Source organism: Lottia gigantea, assembly GCF_000327385.1.
Source record: "Lottia gigantea unplaced genomic scaffold LOTGIsca_96, whole genome shotgun sequence".
NCBI lineage: Eukaryota > Metazoa > Mollusca > Gastropoda > Lottiidae > Lottia > Lottia gigantea.
In genome coordinates, this window is record NW_008711113.1 from 113,067 (window position 1) to 133,155 (window position 20,089).

A 20,089-nucleotide genomic window follows, 5' to 3' on the forward strand; every position below is an offset into this window, starting at 1 on the left:
ATCTATTTATTGATAAAGAGGATGGATGGTTGACTAAGAATATTTCTAACTTACCGAGTCGTCAATTTTTAAATTGTTGAGTATTACATCACTAAACTGAGTATCAAATATTAACCTTAAATACAAAAACAAAACAGGTTAAAGGGGAACAGTCAGCATTTTTGGGTATTGATTTGGGTCTTTATTGTGCTTTAATAGTCTTAAGAAGTACTAAAACGAACGAAAATCGTCATAATCCCTTCAAATATACCTCAAACTAGAAATTTCACTGTCTATTTCTATAATGTGTTTTCACTAAAATTCGAGTTGATTTTACAACTTTCAAACGTGAATAATTATGGATACACATAGATTTGAAGGCTCCAATTTTGGCTTGATTTTTTTATTTAAACCTTTCAGATACATCAAGGATTATTTCTATAGATTTTGGTGTATAGTTTTCACCAAAAAAAATTCAAAATACAAAAAAGTGGAATGTCCCCTTAAGGACACACGATATGTCCATAAATTTGTGCTGAAATAAGACACAAATCAAAATGATCTCCTCTAGGCAAAATTTTAAACCCACTATTAACTTACTTAATTACTTTGTTTCGCTGCCACTGTAAGGACTTTTCACAATTTGTGGTCATATGAAGTAAATTTCTTAAGAAGGCAAAACAGTTGTTGATCATATGTATTATCTCTTCATCACGATAGTAGGCACTGTCCTGAAACCAAATATTAACAAAATAATTAGAAGTGGTAGCATAATCAGCCAAAATGAAAAATGAATTGAATGGAGTTTTACGTCCTACTTTTCTGCACCATATGGGATAATAAAGACAGGCAACGCCATGCAGGGTACAATGAGGGAAATTTTGCCACAACAGCAGCATAGGCCTGCACAGCCTGTCACACAGGGCCTTGGTTTATTGTCCCATCCGAAAGACTAGACGCTTTTTCCATGTCAGCCCCTCTTACCTGCATCACTGACAGAGGGAAACCAGGTGGAAAAATCCGAAGGTTTTATTTCGACCTATGCCAGGATTGAACCCTGGGCCTCCAGGTTAGTGAGCATAATCAGCAAAAGATAATTGCACTAAGATTCAGAAACACAAATACTGTTTAGTCCAAAACCCATATATTTTTTAGCAGTGGGAGAAAGTTTGGAGCACTCAAGGATATAAACTAATGTTTTTGTCATGGTTACCAGTAAAATCTATTAATATTTTAAGTAACCAATTTGTATTAACTTTTAGATTAAAATTATGGTGATAATAAAGCCAAAATTATTCTTGGTGGGTTTCTTATTGCCTGCATCAATTGTTAAAAATTCAACTTGTAAATGCAGAAATCAAATGAAAAACATGTTGGTTTTACAATGTTCAGGGATTATGACTATCAAGTAGTGGAATCTATACAGAAATCAAATGAAAAACATGTTGGTTTTACAATGTTCAGGGATTATGACTATCAAGTAGTGGAATCTATACAGAAATCACATGAAAACATGTTTGTTTTACAATGTTCAGTGAATATGACTATCAAGTAGTGGAATCTATACAGAAATCAAATGAAAAACATGTTGGTTTTACAATGTTCAGGGAATATGACTATCAAGTAGTGGAATCTATACAGAAATCAAATGAAAAACATGTTGTAAATCTAGGTATATTACTATCAAGCAAGGAAGTTTGTATTTACCTCTTTGATGATGGTGCTGATCATCGTGACAATAGCTGAGAGTAAATCGTGATCCACACAGAAGGCACGTGACTGTATATATATATTGTTGATATCCAGTCCTAGCCCTCCTTCTAATGGACTACCATTATTTATCACAAGTGATTCCACCGGATCTGTTAATTTTTTTAGCAATCTGCAAATATATTTGATCATATTAAAGGGACAGAAACAGTCTAATAAACAAGATCAATAAGCCAATCAGTAATACCATTCACAGCTCACCGTCGAAATTTGGGGTTTCAAATCCATGTGTGTCGAGAAATAACTGCGTTTGAAAGTTAAAAAGACAAGTTGTCTTTTCTTGAGACAACGCCATATATAGAAAATACATCTATAGAAATAGGAAAAGAAATTCCTTCTTTGAGATATTTTTGAAGGAATAAGGCGATTTTCTTACATTTCTAGTACTTCTGAAGACTATTTACATATAAGATTTGAACGACATATAGAAGCAAGGAGCACATAGACAATATTATGGAATATAACACTCTTCTTTAATAAAGTTGGGCACATAACGTTTCAACACTTCATCAGCAGACGACACGTGTATATTGTGTTGAAACGTTATGTGCCCAACTTTATTAAAGAAGTGTGTTATATTCCATAATATTGTCTTGTGTTTTGTTATATTTACATATATTCAAGACTCAAATCTAACCTCAAGATGTTAATCTACTTACTCGATGGCATTTTGAAAAGTTTCCAAATCTTTGGTACTTTTAAGTAAAGGCACCAAATCCTGAAAATGAAAGCCCCAATTGTAATGGAGATTTTTTTAGAGGAGGCTGCATTTTTCAACAGAAATTGGCTGCTTCACACAATAAAAGTGACAGAGTGGAAAAATGATCATAAGAATTAAGATACCCCATTGTTAATTGTAAAACCATTTGCTAATGTTAATTGTATACCACTTTGTTAATGGTCATAATAATTAAAATACTCCATTGTTAATTGTATATTAATTGTATACCACTTTGTTAGTGGTCATAAGAATTAAGATACCCCATTGTTAATGATATATCAAATTGGACTCACATTTCCAATAATGTTGAGAGTTGAAAGGACTTGACGTGATTGAAGTTTTTCAGAATCGGCTTTCAATATCCGGATAATCTCCTGCAATATTTCTGAAAACAAATTTTTGTCAGTTAAAGGAATTGGAAAGAGGTTCTCATGTCTTTTTATATGTATTTGGGTCACTAACAGCATCTATTTGCATCATTCCGATGTTAAAGTGATACTACAAATTAAGAATTTTGAACTTGGCGAATAAGAGCCTGTAGATATATCTGGTGTCATAAATAACATAACAGAATCCTTATATAATCCGATAAATCCAAAAAACTTAATAATTATCAATAAATATGTAATTAACTATTGAAAAACGCTTAATATCAAGATTAAATGTATGAATATATACTCATATTGACCTTTTCCAGGCCTTTGCTAGAAAACTTGTTAGATTACAATAAAGAATAAAAATATTAGAAAATGAAAAAGATCCGAAATTATTAAATTGGATTGGACATGATGTGGTAATTCTGAATCTCTGGACTTACTTAGCCACTAGACTATACAATGGAATAAAAATCCCCAACAAAAAATAAGAAGGGAAATTATGGAAGTCTATGGAGCTTACCTGGGCACTCTGTTGAAGCTTTATAGCTATTTTTAGATTTATAACCTAAACATGACTGGAGAGCCGAGAGGCCATTACCATTCATCATTTGCATCTCCATGTTGAAGATTATTAGTTAGTTCTGAAACCACAAAATGGTCATTATTTCGTATTTTTTAGTAAAAACATGAAGTTTAGAAATAAAAAATCTGAGAAATGTTCTTGTCCATGGTAGATAAGATCCCCTTTCATTAACTCCCTGAAGGGAGCCGCGGTGGTTCAGTGAGTTAGAGGCTTGCTCGCTAACCTGAAGGTCCAGGGTTCAATCCCCGCATAGGTCGAGATAATACCTTAGGATTTTTCAACCCGGTTTCCCCCTGTCAGTGATTCAGGTTAGAGGGGTTGACATGGAAAAAGCATCTAGTCGTTCGGATGGGACAATAAACCAAGGCCCCATGTGCTACAGGCTGTGCATGTTAAAGATCACTCGACAGTTGGAAATTGAAAAAGAGCAGGCTAATGGCAAAATTTCCCTCATTGCACCCTGCATGGCGTTGCCCGTCTTCAATAGCTCACATGTTGCAGAAAAGTAGGAAGTAAAACTCCATTCATTTCATTTCATTAACTCTCAGAAGCAATCGCTTTTTTAATCATTTGTTTATCTTGTAAATCTCTCCAGAAAATTCCAGTTTCTGACTCTAAAGTATGACTGGTCAAAAAGAATGGCACATTTGTCCCTTTAAGGACAGCACTCAAAAGAAGTACCGGTATCCCTGTAAGGGAAATTGTTTCCAATCAAATATCAAACCCATTAGTTTTTTAGTCCTTTAGTGGAACATCAGGTAATGGGCTTGATAGTGCTGACACGATATTATCGATACATGAAGATACCTTTTAATCCATAAAAGTTGGTGAATGGAATCACAGATTTTTTTTCACTGACTTGACTGAAATTTATATATCTAAGAGAGTGGGCATTAACCACTTCTATCAACTATATTACCACATATCACTGTTATAAAGTTCCAATTTTTATCCAATTCTACCAATCGTACCTTAGTTTTAGAAACAGGAATTTTTTAGCTAAGCTAATCATTCACCATCAAAGTTTTCTGAAGACTTCGCCATATATAGAAAACATCGAAATAGAAAGTGAAATTTCAAGAACTAGAAAGGATTATGTGATTTAAGAACATTTATAGTACTTCTGAAGACTATTTTCATTCATTCAAGATGAGATTCAACCACTGCAAATACTCCTACTGTAAGCTTAAAATCTAATGCCTGAAAGCATTATAGTCGATCTGCCAAGTCTGCGGTCACAAATAGGGGGCAGACTGACCCAATAAGGGTTCAAAAGCCCTCCCTGTACCCCCACGGGTGCTGCCACTGATTATGGTCTAGTCTTTCGGGTGGAACTATTATCTACAGGCTGTGTACATTAAAGATCACTTGACAGGTGGAAGTGGAAAATGAACAGGCTAATGCAGCTGTCATGGAAAAATTTCCCTCATTGCACACTGAATGGCAATAAAATTCATCATCATTAAGCCAATTCATTTCATTCATTTACTTAAAGAATATTATGACTATATCATATCGACTCGAATATATATATATCTTATAAATTATATATATAATATATACTCATAAATAAATTATGACACGTGACAGAGTGTATGAACGAATAAATTAGAATAAAACGGCTTGAATTGTTCATATCTTCCAAAATATGATGATAATTCGTTCAGAAGACACTTTTAGACACTGTCATACCCCAAATATGGACCAAATGTGCCCAATTTTGTCGGGTTTGGGCTAAAACGGGTGTGACCCATTTAATAACAATCGATATGTTATGAAACAAAACTGAATAGCCTACGTATATACACTCGAGGTTAACCTTGAAATTTTCAGAATTTGACAGCCCGTTTCGCAAGGATTCCGATTGGAATGGATCAACAAGGATTTAACAAGGTTCCAAAACATAAATCCCCTAAAGCTTACCTTTTTTGCGTGAATTTTTCACTTTGAGAATAGATTTATTCCGTTTTAACCCATCTACACATCTACCTATAGAGTATTATGGTTGACAATTTTTCACATTTCTAATTAGGTCACACGCGTGCGGAAAGTGTCGATCGAATCTCGATAAGGTAAATTGAAAGTAGAGAATAAATTAAACCAATTGACACTTCGATTAAACTTGTAAAATGAAAAATCTGAAAAAATGTAAGAAAATCGAAAAATGTTAAGTGAAAATTCCAAAGGAGAAAAAAGGCATGGTGAACTCAGAATTATTTTTAATTTTTTGTTATCTCATTTCATCATATTCAAAATAAAATTCCTATTACATGCCATTTGTCTTAAAATGGGGACATATGTCAAGATATATTCTATTTACTAAGCGTGGCAAATAGACACTGTCCGTTAAAAAACTTCGGGTCCTTTAGAAATATTTTGGAAATCTTGGAATTTAGATATTGTCTTATGACAATTTGCCACCCCACCCCTGTTCAATCATCCCCTCTACCCCCAAGCAGTTCATTGAAACGCTACTGACATACGTACAAAAGCCAGTTTTAAGAACCATTGGTTTTATATTCTTTACTATTGTCAATTCCGTCATCATTAAGCTGGCTATATATATAATCAATATATAATCAATTATCACTCTATTACATCTATTAATAGTAAGAAAGTTCCTGGTTGATTGTACAGTATACTTGGGATACCTTTAATTCCATATTAAGGTGGAGATTTGTTTTAGTTGTTTATGATATAACAATTGCTTCCACTGAAATTGTTAGAAACTTTTTATAAGACAGTGGACATTAACCACTTCTATCAACTATATTACCAAATATCACAGTTATGAATTAATGTATATAGAAATTATGAAGATAAAATGTTAATTTTTAACCCATTACCCCATAACGTGACATGTATCCTATCGTGACACTTGTATTGTGATACCTATCATATCGTGACCCTTGTATTGTGATATGTATCGTGACATGATTGACAATACCCAGCACTAAGACAAAAGACATTTTGTTTCAAAGTATATTTATTTTTCAAATTATTCCCTCAAAATCTTTTTAAAAGAAAATAACAAATTTATTCAAATATAACAATTATAAGATATAAAAATAATACAAAACTTTATTAGTAATTCTATAACAAGTTATTAACAATATTTATCAAGCATTTAGGCAACGTATTTGCTCAATCACCTAATAGAACTCACTTTTAAAAGGGACCAATTTAACTTAAGTTATTTGATAACGAGTTATTGAAATATATATTGAGCATTTAGGCAATGTTAAAGGGAATACGTGTTTAAATATTTGCTTTACTTTCTTAAAGAACTCCATTTAAGCTGTAAGTATCACTTTGTAAAAGTAAAATTTCATGTATGGTTTCTCAACAATCCAATAAAACATTAAAAGAAAACTTATTTCCCAATCAAATGCATAGAGTCTCACAACATTTAAAAATAAATATGGATTGAAAAAAAAATCTAAAAAAAAATCTAAAAAAAAATCATTGCAATAAAACTATTTGCTAATAATTAACTTGTTTATTATGTTGACATCCCAGTTGCAGAGTGGCACCAATACCCCATAAAGGATTGCATGATAATTATCAAGAGATTGTTTCTTTTTTGGCATTTTACCTCCAAATACTATAAAAAATATACCAAAAAACTGCCAAATTCACCAATTCCTGTTTAACCCTGTAAACACTGTAGTGTGAAAAACCTTAAAAATCCATCACACACCGTGAATTCAAAATTATATAACTTAAGTGTTCAGCTGATGTGACATCACTTGGTATTAGGGGGTGAAAGTCATCACCAGTCTGATTCATAAAAGCACTAATCGAGGCATCAGAATTTTATGTAAAAACCACTTAAGACATCCCTGTAATTACCAGTATATTGAAAGAGTTAAGAACACTGAAAAAGCCCCTATCTATTTACAAATAAAACCATTGGGGCCCAAATTCACATATCCCCCCACACCCTCTAAAAAAAGACAGAATTGCAAAAAAATAAAATCAGCCAAGAAGCAATCTAGTCTCTTTTGACAGCAGCCACTGTTTTATCTTTAGAAGTGTCAATGAATTCTTTACCAGTCATGTCTGTATAGTTTCGACATTCTCTGATGGCTGAGTTGGGTACCTAAAAAATATGGGGAATAAAAATAAAAAGACATTTGGTCATAAAATTCCACAGAAATAGTACAAACTTAAAGCCTTCATTGCTTTTTTAAAATGGTCAAGGGTAATAATTAAACAAAAAAACAAACAAAATGCATTGTGCGATCAGGTAAAAAAAAAGAAAATAAATCTCCATTTCATGTGATTTCATTAAAAAGTTGTCTCTATCACGTAAAAATCCTTACATGGATGTTCAACGTCACAGAGACCAATACATAACCAAATGGGTAGCTTCTGTGTTCAGAATGTATTACTGTACCTTATGTAATTTAGTATATTGAGGATGATGATGTTCATAAACTGGATTATTGCTGGCTTTATTATAGGCCGGTATAAACACCCAGCGTCTCATGTCACTGTGGTTTGGAGCACTGGTGTGAAGCAGATTACAGTGGAAAAATAGGGCATCACCTGGAATTGAAATATAACGATGATTATTGAAGGGTGCATGAGTTTGATGACATTTACCCTTGATACAACAGTAAATATCTCAAAAGATAGCTTGCTAGGCAATGTAACGTACGCCCACTGGCAGCTGTCAGAAATGATTAAACAGTCTTTAGTGACTACAGGGTTGCACAATATAGCTAATAGAGTGAAACGTCAAGTCAGACACGATATTTCGTTGAAATATTATCCGATCATCGCGAAAATCAATAGGGATCATCTTCATAATGACATTGACATACAAAATAAAAATCAAAAGAATCTGTAAACAATTGTAGCCTGTAGAGTGAGCACGAGTTGCACAATATAGCTAATAGAGTAAAACGTCAGACACGATATTTCGGTGAAAAATTATCCGATCATCATGAAAATCGATAGATCATCATGAAAATCAATAGGGATCATCTTCATAACGACATAGACATACAAAATAAAAATCAAAAGAATCTGTAAAGAATTGTAGCCTGTAGAGTGAGCACGAGTTGCACAATATAACTAATAGAGAAAAACGTCAAGTCAGACACGATATTTCGGTGAAAAATTATCCGATCATCACGAAAATCAATAGGGATCATCTTCATAATGACATTGACACACAAAAAAAAATCAAAAGAATCCATAAAGAACTGTAGCCTGTAGAGTGAGCACGAGCCAAATGTGAACGGACGGACGGACGGGGTGATTACAATATACGCCCATCTTACGTCTGGGCGTATAAAAATATCTCCCTTTAGAAAATTGGCCGGAAAAAGGGACTAATACATACAATAACAAAAAAGAAAGAAGAGACCAATTTTTTTACTAGGATACCAACTAAGGTTCACAAGGAGTCTTTCAAGAGCTGGTCCTTGACCAATCCTCTCTTGGATCTTTCCCAGATTATCCATACTCATTTACTGATGGCTTGACTATATAACATATTCAGTGTCACCAGACACTCACACACCGGCCTAAATTAGAGCCCACAACTACCATCTGTTTAATGTAACCAACCTGCATCAAGTTCCACATATTTGTGAGGAAAGACTTTCTGCAATTCTTTGACTCTTTCCATATCGGCGCCAGTCTGTCCAGCAACCATCAAATGTTCAATACGCCCACACTTATGCGATCCGTCCAAAATCTACAAACAAATAAATTTTAGTTTGCAATATTGAGTTAAAAAATGTTGTGGAATAGCTTAGTCAGTAGCAAGTCTAATTGTCGTCTGCTAGGCCATTACGTTCTGTATCTTAATTGGTTTTTCTAAAAAGTTAAGAATGAAAATCGTTCATATAATGTCGTGGGCAATATCGATTTTGTCATTACAGTTTGTTCTTCATTCTATTGGCCGTTGATTTTGGCCTTACCTCCAGGCAGCCATTTTCTTTGATACATTTATCTATTGGTAAAAATACACTGAGCATATCTGGAAACAGGCAGCCATTTTTATACCAGTAGCTAAAAGAAAAAAATATATTTTGAGGATGGCTTGTAGCCCAGTTGGTTAGAGTGTAAAAACTCTTTAGTCATTTGCATGGTTATGTCAGATATATGACGGTACATCAATTAGAGCATTTGTGAATTTGGCGAATGCCTGTTTATGTCTAACAAATGGTGGTTGTGGGTTCTAATTGCAGTAAGTGTATGAAAGCGCAAAGTCATTTTTCCAACGACCCAGACCATTAGTAAATGGAATAAAAAATATCAAGTAAAGATCAATGCCTAAAGGTTTGGACAAAGACCAGCTTGTAGAGTGGGAATGGTGCACATCGAAGCTATCAGTGTCCCAAAAAGTTTAAGAAACTGCTTGACAATCCCTTTTTAACACTTTTTACCTACCCATAATCTTGGTGCCAAACATGGCGTCCACCAGTTTTTGGATTTTTCATCATTAGTTTAGTATGGTAGTGGTACACCTCACCACCTAGGAGCTAGAATAAAACCACAATATATCAGTCCTAAACTTTCATCTTGGATCATAATCAACAGACACTGACAAATTCAATCTAAAATCATCAGCAACATCAATCAGTGTGCAATGTGAGAATTCTTATGTAACATCAGTAAAAGTTAACATGTCATGAAGTGTGCAATGAGGGTAATTTTTTTATCAGGATAGCATAAACTTTGCTACTGAGGACCATGGCACTACCATGAAGGCGATGGAATATCAGGAATATCACAGACCTGTTCTGCAGTTCCAGCTAGCTTCTCAGTGCGTACCAACATACCAGTAACATCATTTCCAGGATGGCTCCACAATGCCAGTCTACTGTATCCATTTTCACCATCTGGTAGCTACAACATTATAACATGAAATAGAATTTGGCCAAGAACCAGTTTCAATGCAATGCAGTTTGTAATTTTTTGTAAGACAGTGCCCTTCATCTACAGTTTTCCCATTTCCAAGAGCACAGCACAGCCTGCAGCAGATGGGGCCTCAAAAGGAAATGATCTTCCTTGTTGAACACCTGATACCACACAATGATTTCCACATGAGAGTCCTAATTATGTTAAAAGTAATCCTCTTAAAAAATTCATGAACAGAATGCCCCAACTTACCCCATAAGCACTGTCTGTAAGGTCATTTTTACATTCGACAGCTTTTTTAATATTGTTTAATTCTTCAACATCTAATAATCCTCTAGAATAAAACAAAACAATGCATAATGGAATCTATGCTTGTGTATGCTAATAGGCATAAGACAATGCATAGACATAGACATAGGGCATAGGCAGAAACACCTTTAACATCATTGTTCAATCTAATAAAAGAACAATTTTGTTTTCATTTTTATGTTAGTCAGTAAAACTCTAAACCAATTTCAAAATTCTCATCATATTACACACGGAAAAAAATTGTCTTTGAGCCACCTTGAAAATTTTGTGGTCCCTTCTAGGTCCCAGTCCCGTTGTTAGGGAGGAGTCCGTGAATCAAGTCCCAGCAAAACCTTCAGCTCAGCAGAGATTGATTTATTTTCAGTGTCTTTGTACAAAATCAAAAATATATGTATTTTGATATGTTTTTGGCACCTCAAAATTGTCAGAAATGAGTTCTCTTTAATTACAAAATCTGAGCCCCAGCACCAATTCATTCCTGGCGAGGGGGCTGCTAGGTCCCCTCACCATTCATAGAAACACCACTGTCATATATATCCACTTTAAGGTAAAGGAGTGGAAAGATAAGTCTAGTCAAACTAACTTGATGATAATATATCCCCCTTCTTCATAATCATTTTTCATTTGGTCTGTAACTTTAAAATCTTCTGAATATTGGTAAGCTGAAATTTGAATGAAATTTTTTTGGCATATATCTCTCGCGAGAAAACCTAAATACTCTTAAAATCTATAATGGCCACCCCATAGTTTGGCAAGCATTTTAGGATAAAAAAAACTATAACTCAAAGTAAATTAGACTAAGTTAGATAGTTTGCCATCATCTTTTTTATTTTGCAAGCACTGACATCGGAATTAAGTTAGAAACTGATTTGCTAAGAAGCTTAGGCTAACTGCAATTCAACCAACCAGTTAGTGTACTAGATTAAGTAATGATGTTTTTGACAACTGCACTCTAAATATTAGGCAGCAATAACATTTATAATCCTTGTGGACGATATGCACCTACTTTCCCCTACCGATTTCTCTCCAACTGTCATTTTGCGTTTTGACCTAATTTCTGCAAATGGGGTGCTTAACCATAGAACTGTATACTGTTCTATGGCTTGATACAAAGAGACACTCCCAGTTGAACTGACAGTGAGACAGAAGAATGGAACGGGTTTCCCACAGCAACTGCATGTCGAGTCTAATAAGTTGGCAAGTGCAACTCCAAATGACAATGACATAAAATGACATCTCGAAAAAGTTAGACACAAGCCTCACCTCTCGACATTTTGAATCTTCAACGTCTAACCTGGTCAATGACGGATTTATCAATAGCTGTTATCGGTTTGTTATCGTCTGTTTTCAAGGTCTGTCTTTTTTGTAAAAGGTAAATCCGGTTGGAGTTTTCTTTCCTATTGATAAATTTCGGCCTTGACCTTCTAGCAATATCAAATGCTATATATAGGGATACATGGACGTCTTACGTTCAGACATTTATATAACGGTATTCGTTTCGTTTGGACATAATAAAATCTTACGCTTTTCCAAATACAATTTGTGTAATTCTACACGAGGATGTCTAACAAATATGTTGAAAAATAAGCGATACACATTTTTTTTGGCAGTATCGGGTGCTCTGAAAATGTGAGCATCACATAACAGCTTACAACAACGACCAACGTCAATGGAATTTTTGGATTAAGACTTAGGCCTACCTTAACTGGGGAAGAGATTTTACGCTTCAATTTTAGATTCTGGATTTCAGAGATACCCAGTCTACATCAAAGTTTGTTTATGATAACAATAAGTAAAAGTACAATACTGATAAATACATAGTATAATAACCCAATTTATCACACAACAGTACTGTTCTCGGGTTCATAAAAACGATTTAACTAGTAGCACAGGTTAATAACTATGCAAATCAGGACAGATGTTCATGTACTCTGTACCATGGCATCCTTTTGAAGTTGACTTGAAGGTAAAGTATCAAAATCTGGCAACTCATTTCATAAAGTTCATATTACATAACGATTCGTTGAAGATCCTCCATTGAATAAAACATTTTGATATTGTTATCATTATAAATACGATAGTAGGTAAACGTGCATGTCATCACGTTATTCGCTTCGTTATTCAATATAAGCAGTATTGATCAGTATTGATCAAACGAGTACACTATTAATTTCCCTTCGGTGTTTGAAGACGATATCGTCTAATTGCACGGTGGTTTGTACGGTGGTTGGCACGAAAGATAAAAAGGGGTGGGGACTTCTGATTAGACAGCAGATATTATGCACATGTAAGGTTGTAAACTCCAAAATCGTAGAAACTCCTGAGAAAGGTGAAAATCGAAAGTAACCAGTCTAGATATAGGTCTTCTCGGTGGCGCTTTTGTGAATCATTATGTGAGGGGGCAAAGCATGGGCCACAAAATTATTAAAGTGGGGGTAGAAGGGAGGGGTAGAAGGGATCAAAGCTGGGGAAGCTAAGTTCTAATGCCCATGTTCCCTTCGAAGGAACACACACCATTGCCTCTTCTTAAACTCACGGCAATGTCTGATCACATCAGATGGATGAATCCTGCTATTTTCAATGTTTTATGCCCCATACAATTAATAAGTCAATAATAAGCCCCATCATAAAAAATGAAAAATGATAAAAAGTTCGTAATGTTTTTACACCAAAATCACTCAATATACACTGACAAGCAGACGAACAACCGATTAACTCTTTACGTTGATCTCTTTAAGATGCGAGTTCTGGCGTTTCTCCTTCGTCAACAATTCTTTCCCGCTCGCATCCCATAATACACCACAATCCAATATGGCGGAATTGGGAACCTGCAAGATTCGAGTGTACAATTGAAACATTGAACGGTTCTTCAATAGAGATTTTCACACGGTGCAGAAAAGTAGGATGTAAAACTTCATTCATTTAATTCATTTAGTCAGAACACTGCTATTTCGTTCCTAGTATCGCCAGATTGTTGTTCACGCAAGCAAGAATCAATCATTACCAGTTACTGACGGTGCATGTAGTGTTAAGGATTCCCAGCCCCTTCTCTTAAATAAAGCTCATTGTTGTTGGAGTCTGTAGTGAAGGAAGTCTAATGTTATGTACATTCCTAAGGTGTTACCCAATGTTTTGCTAATTGTACGTGGTGACTAAAAGATCTTAACAGAGTTCATTGTTGTTGGGAACTGCCCTTAAAACTAAAGAAAAATGCACAGGATACCTTATGAAGAGGTGTGTAGTTTGGATGGTGGTGTTCCTCTACTGGATCGTTGGTAGCCTTGTTGTAGGCGACTAGAAAAGCCCATCGTCTCTCCTCGCTGAGATTTGGACCACTGTAGTGGAGTAAGTTACAATGGAAGAACAGAGCATCACCTACACAAATATAATGGAAGTGTTATCCCGACATTTTGGTATTTCTTAGAATAGATATTGTGTGGTGTATTTGGAATTGGTTTGATTCCGAACAGTAATGCTGATGAGTCGAGGTTTTAGGAATAGCTACTTACTATAGCTGGTCGAGTGATGTCTATGAAACACCACTAATTCGTTATGATATTGAATACGATGCCACTAGTAAGGTGGTCCTGCAGATTTGATATACTTAGTTATAGTTTAATGATGTTCTTTTGGGTTGGAGAAGAGGATACTGAAGAATAAGCAGGTATAGTAGATGATGTTCTGTAGGGATGTTGAAGAGGATACTGATGAACAAGCAGTCATTGATGATGTGATGTGGAGATGGAGAAGCGGATACTGGAGAACAAGCAGGTATAGTTGATGATCTGTTTAATGATAATGAAAGGGATACTGATTAACAAGCAGTTATAGTTGACGACACTTTCTTACGCGAAGATGCGGATGAATTAGTAATTATACTATAGTTGATGACGTACTGTAGTCGAAGAAGACACTGATGAACACGCACTTATTACAGGTGATGATACTATCTTAGCATGGTTGAGAAGATACAGATGGCAGGTACAGTTTGATGTTCTGTAGATATGGTGAAGAGATATTGAAGCGGATACTGATGAACGAGTAGTTAAAGTTGATGATGTTTTATAAAGATTGTGAGGAGGATACTGACAAGTAGTTATAGTTGGTGATGTTCTGTACGGACAGTGTATAGGCGATGATGTGCTGATGGTTTGGAGAAGTGTTTATTTGAAGCTTCTGTAGAGATACTGAAGAACAAACAGTTATAGTTGATGATGTTCTGTTAAGATGGTGCAGATGATACAGATGAACAGGTAGCGGTGTGCTGCTGGTTTGGAGAAGTGTTGATTTGAAGCTGCTGGTGCTATTTATCCTGGTGTTAATGATGCCGACAATTAGAAGGATACAGACTGTATACCAAAATTTCGAAATTATGTTTCTATGGATCACTGGACCATATTAGATGATGATGCTGATGCTGATGAGTGTTTACCAGGATTCATCTCCACATATTTCTTCGGGCAAACTTTTTCAATCATGTTGACTCTCTCCATGTCAGCACCGACCAGTTCACCAACAAAATTATGTTCAATTCTTCCACACTTGTGAGATCCGTCCAGAATCTGAAGAAATTTGTGACGTCATATATATACGGTTAAGCATTTCTATAATTACAGGAACCACAGACATCTCAATGAAAAATTGTAATGATGCTGATAGAAGTCTTAAAAAAATATAAACCTACAAACCTCTAGACAACCGTTGCCTTTGTGACATCTATCTACAGCTATAAATACTGTCATCATATCGGGAAATAATGCCGTGTTTCGATACCAATACCTACAGAATACAAGAAGAACATTGTCCGATGACAACGGTAGCGTTATTCGAAGCACCACGATTAGGTAATGGTCAATGAACTGACTCTTTGGTAGTTGCCAGAAAAGGTATTCTAAAAATATTCCAAGCCACAACGGCAGCATATGATGCTCCAATACAACTAACTCTGTGGCGTTTTTTTTGGAATACCTGATGTCATCCTGGGAATTGGTTTTTCAACTGGACCTCTTTTCAGATTGTCTATACATAACTGAGCATTTTATTTGGGTATCACATTTTCACCGATGCAAAACTTTTCAGCTCGATGGTAATACCTCAGACAAGAGTAGTCACTTGAACATGCTTAAGGATGTCCAAATAAGATGCTAATGAAAAACCTCACCCATAATCCTGATGCCAAGCATGCCGTCCACCAACTTTAGCTAATTTCATCATCACTTTAGCATGGTAATGGTACACCTCGCCGCCAAGAAGCTGAAATAATATGCATGTGATTTTCATATTTATGAACGTCAAAATAATGAGATCATTTCTAAAGGAAATAAATCCAAATCTTAAATCTTGTCCTCTTAAGGAACCATTTTGTATCAATAAGTTTGTAAATGCAGTGGGCGGGGGTGGGGACAAATATTTGAGATTGCCCAAATCTCTAATCTAGTTCTCTCTACCACACCCCAACCCTCCTCCTCCCCTCTTGCGCTCCGTCACTACACCAATTTGGTCTCTTCCTTCGAGTAGAATGCCAGGTAAACAAATCCAATAGTATTGTGGCAACTGCCAGCATCATATATTAAGAATCGCGGGTTGTTTGGAAATGCTTGAATTCTTAAATCAAGTTGTCGTGTCAGAACAACATATACCTCGTCCTTCAAACTTTTAATTTAGCATTGTAAGAAAAACAACAAAACAATTGACGTAATGTTTTTAATACAAGACAGACCTATTCCAATTTTCATGATTTATGAACTCTTTAACAGACAAATATCGAGAACTGTAGCTTCAACCAAACCGAGATGTCTATATCAACAGAGACGTTTGGCCTTGCGTTAATCTCGAAAAATATAATGAAAATGAAATGAAATTAAAATGAATGGAGTTTTAGGTCCTACTTTTCTGCACCACATTAGGTTAATGAAGACGGGCAACGCCATGTAATGTACAACGAGGGAAATTTTTGCCTGGATAGTGGCATTGGGCTACTCTTTTTCCGATTTCCAACTGGTCTTTAACGTGCACAGCCAGTAGCAAAGTGCCTCTAAATATTTGTTTTACTAGCTGATTAATCCCAAATGAAGCCATCTATATCACTTTCCAGAACGAAAATCTGAAAAACGTTCGTCTACTACTTAAAAGAGGAGCATACGAGACGCGGACTTTGTCATTGTTATTGCATTGAAGAACTGAACGATTTTTATTCTAAAGACAATACGGATAACTACATGTACTATATTCAGCGTAAGGCGACAATATTCCTTATATCATGCATGGTAACAAAATTGACAAATCTGTGTACAAAAGGAAAAGTTAATTCTAGTTTCATGTATATTAAACTGCTACGCACAAGACCACCCCCCACCCTTTTTTTAAACGAAAGAAAAACTTAGTTGTTATTCAAAGTATGCTAAATCGAAGTCAAGTTAAATTTTCAGCACTATCAAATCGTTTTCGCCCAGTTTAACGTCACGCCAAATGCCCCTACACTGAAAATTTGTATAAAAGACACACGTATCCAATTATCACGCTAACATGCGTTTCTCATTCACGTGTACCTGGTCGAAGGCTTTTATCTTATCTATAACAACAAGTACACTTATAGTCTCAATCAACCAGTCTAACTGTGTTTACGCACAAATGCAATGAAATTTGAATACGAGAGAATTGTGGGTGTAAAAGACTACGGTTCCATAATTATGTTTAATATGACAGTCGCAGTTTGTCTTCCATTCTATAGTACGTTATACTTAGCTATAGCTTTGACTACCTGGGGTTCAAGTATATCTTAGGTCATTGTTCACCAGACGCTTTGCCCATTAGCATTACTGGATCGATAGATATTTCCATCAAAAGCCGTAGATTACTAGCGCGGTTGACAGGTCTGATTCCATCGTTTATATCGAGCTGTTCAAGAGATCTCTCAGCTCCAAGGTGTGTAAGAGACACATTCTTTCAATTTCAGTATTTCCCCGTCATACTAAAGTAGTGGCTATTGCAGTCAGGGTAAAAGTACGTAATAGTTTGTGAAAATAAAATAAAGACCGATGCCAAACATTTCCTTTGCATGTTGCTCACCTCTTCACATGTTCCTGCAACTTTCTTCGATCTCGAAATCATACCAGTGACGTCATCTCCAGGATGTGCCCAAAGAGTTAGTCTTGCAAATCGGTTGTCTCCGTCGTCTACCTGAAACGATCCGGCATCCAATTGGCTAGATATCAAAAATATTGAACACAATAATAGGGAATTCGCAGAATAAAAAGATTATGGAGTTGACTCAAATTTTTGTTTTTTTTTTCTACGTTTCCGGTTTTTCCGGTTTGACAGTTTGGATTGTTTGTCAGTTTTCACTCGATTTGATTTCGTCAGTTTTCACGAATTCAATTTACCGACGTAATGGAGCCACAAACTCCTTCAAAACATCCAAAGTTTCAATTTATACCAGGATATAATCTATATACCAACCACTGCAGAAACCCACTTACTTTTTGAGAATGTTCGGTGACATCGGCACTTTTTTCCAGCGAATTCTTTAACTTATCCAACTCTTGTTCGCTCAATAATTTCCTGCAGAGAAAGGATCAGTTAATAAAAAGTGGTGATGGGAGGACGGGGAACGGGGAACGGGGAACTAGCTATGCAGAGGTATGTCTTGAAGGACCAAAGCGACCTTTGGCCGCTGGCGAAATATCTGAGGTTGCACGAATTCCTAACCTAGTTATGAGAGTCATGCCCGAAAAACATGCATTCGGGGCTGCGATTGATATGATTTTATATATATGCATGGAGGTCAACCCCAATTGGTCCTTTTTTAGTAGTCTCAATTGCTTTGAAATGTTTACCCCATTGCCAAATTTAGCTTCCTTGGAGGGAATTCTGTATCTGATGACTGAAACACGTATTAGCAGCATTATTCAGATCTATTTAATACAAAATTCTAATAGAAAGATTCAAAACCACAGTCGATTGTTACAGTATTAGTCCGGCTTGGAGTACGACCGGAAGTGATGTGAGATATGATTCAAGGTACGTACCTGACCATGATATAACCGTGTTCATTGAAACACATCTTCACATCATTGGAAACCACAAACTCATCAGTGTACTGGAATTCTGGAATAGATGTTGCAAGAGATGAAAGCCAAAGGGAACTCCGATTCCGCCACGGTGGTTTCTAGGCTCCCGTGCCAATTTCTACAATATTGAATCGACTACAGCTCTTTAATTTGTATAGATAGACGACAGCAAGGATACAAAATACCACAGACTGATCAAATGGCTTAACGACCTTAACTTATCAAATTACATTCCATTTAACGCAATGCTCAAAGACGATAATTACCTTTAATAGACATTCTGAAAAGTCTGTTTTCATTCCAAGCTTATAGCTTTCTTCAGTGCACTCGATGATATCGGCCCATCTATGATGTGATATCGACCTCATATTATGTTGTTATCATTTATGATAATATAGATAACAAACTTGTAAATACCGGTAACAAAGTTACATGAACATTTGAAATATTTGTATCAAAGTCGTCCTGAAGAGTTGGATAAAAGGCGAAGGCGAAAATATTCATAAATGAATGAATTGGGTTCTTAAAGATGAGTTCCCTTATTTTCATTATTTTTTTATATGAATAGAAAGTAGAGTTGTTCTAAACACTTGAAAAAATACTAGTTTGTCATGTCCATTATTAATTCATTATTAGCCAAAACAGAAGAGGATTACCAGCAGAATTCCAATGAGTGACAGATCAAGAAAGGTCAAAAAGTCTTTTTTGTTTATCTAGACTGTACATTCATGGAAATTTATGATTGGTTAAAACTCAAAATTATATACAATAAGAACACAATGATATGATTAAGAATACATGATAATTCATCAGAAACACCAATTAATCAACTAGTTTGCTTAATGTCAAAAATAAGGAAAACCATCTTTAAAGCACACATTAGTCCAATATTCACTTTACAATGTCAACAAAAGCCATATTGTTGAACACTGGGAGGAAAGATAGGTCCCGTGTATAATACTGGCACATTATGTTCCCCCCTTAACAATACCGACGTTTTATTAACAGCATAGTTACTATAGCATTAGTGGATCAAACTCTATGGAGACTAGTTGAACCATGCCCACGGGCCCCTTTCCGACATGGGGGTCCCCACCCCCCAGAAACAGAAAAAAATGAAAAAAAAATGTACCAACGTATAAAATTATAATCAAACTAAGTAACCAGCAATATATAAATGATATCTTCCATTAACAGGCATTGAATTTACTTACAGAGAGGTCTCAGAGGAGCATATGTTTTTTAACATTAAAAAACTAACACCTGAGTCCAGGGGCCCGTATACATCTAGTTGAGCCACTTGGTTGTCATTATACGGGAAAATTAAATAACTGTAGTCTGAATAAAATATTCTATATTAGAGTCACCTCCCTTAGATCTAACCTGGAAGCCCGCTAAAATA

At 35.5% G+C, this 20,089-nt stretch overlaps 2 protein-coding genes across 2 annotated transcripts; both read right to left on the reverse strand.

Annotated features, from left to right (window-relative positions):
* Window positions 1–6,402: 6,402 nt before the first annotated feature.
* LOTGIDRAFT_223496 (hypothetical protein) lies at window positions 6,403–11,998 on the reverse strand. The gene is made up of 9 exons (XM_009068906.1): window positions 11,882–11,998; window positions 11,202–11,280; window positions 10,562–10,643; window positions 10,187–10,297; window positions 9,839–9,930; window positions 9,367–9,457; window positions 9,011–9,140; window positions 7,830–7,981; window positions 6,403–7,532 (listed from the first exon to the last, which is right to left on the reverse strand). The coding sequence occupies exons 1-9, from the start codon at window positions 11,889–11,891 to the stop codon at window positions 7,425–7,427; spliced, it is 855 nt and encodes a 284-aa protein (XP_009067154.1). The 5' UTR covers window positions 11,892–11,998; the 3' UTR covers window positions 6,403–7,424.
* Window positions 11,999–13,263: 1,265 nt separating this feature from the next.
* LOTGIDRAFT_198205 (hypothetical protein) lies at window positions 13,264–18,725 on the reverse strand. Its single transcript, XM_009068907.1, has 6 exons — window positions 18,642–18,725; window positions 15,780–15,871; window positions 15,307–15,397; window positions 15,051–15,180; window positions 13,842–13,993; window positions 13,264–13,446 (listed from the first exon to the last, which is right to left on the reverse strand). Exons 1-6 carry the CDS (start codon window positions 18,678–18,680, stop codon window positions 13,330–13,332), a joined length of 621 nt encoding a protein of 206 aa, XP_009067155.1. The 5' UTR covers window positions 18,681–18,725; the 3' UTR covers window positions 13,264–13,329.
* Between the last annotated feature and the right edge of the window lie 1,364 nt (window positions 18,726–20,089).

Coding starts and splice junctions, on each gene's coding strand:
- LOTGIDRAFT_223496 (XM_009068906.1), bottom strand. Junction 10,644..11,201: donor GGGGGATATATTATCATCAA/GTTAGTTTGACT, acceptor GTTTTATTCTAG/AGGATTATTAGATGTTGAAG. Junction 9,931..10,186: donor TAGCTGGAACTGCAGAACAG/GTCTGTGATATT, acceptor GTTTTATTCTAG/CTCCTAGGTGGTGAGGTGTA.
- LOTGIDRAFT_198205 (XM_009068907.1), bottom strand. CDS start 18,680: ATGTGTTTCAATGAACACGGTTATATCATGGTCAGGTAC. Junction 15,181..15,306: donor AAGGCAACGGTTGTCTAGAG/GTTTGTAGGTTT, acceptor AAATTTCTTCAG/ATTCTGGACGGATCTCACAA. Junction 13,447..13,841: donor ACTACACACCTCTTCATAAG/GTATCCTGTGCA, acceptor CGAATCTTGCAG/GTTCCCAATTCCGCCATATT.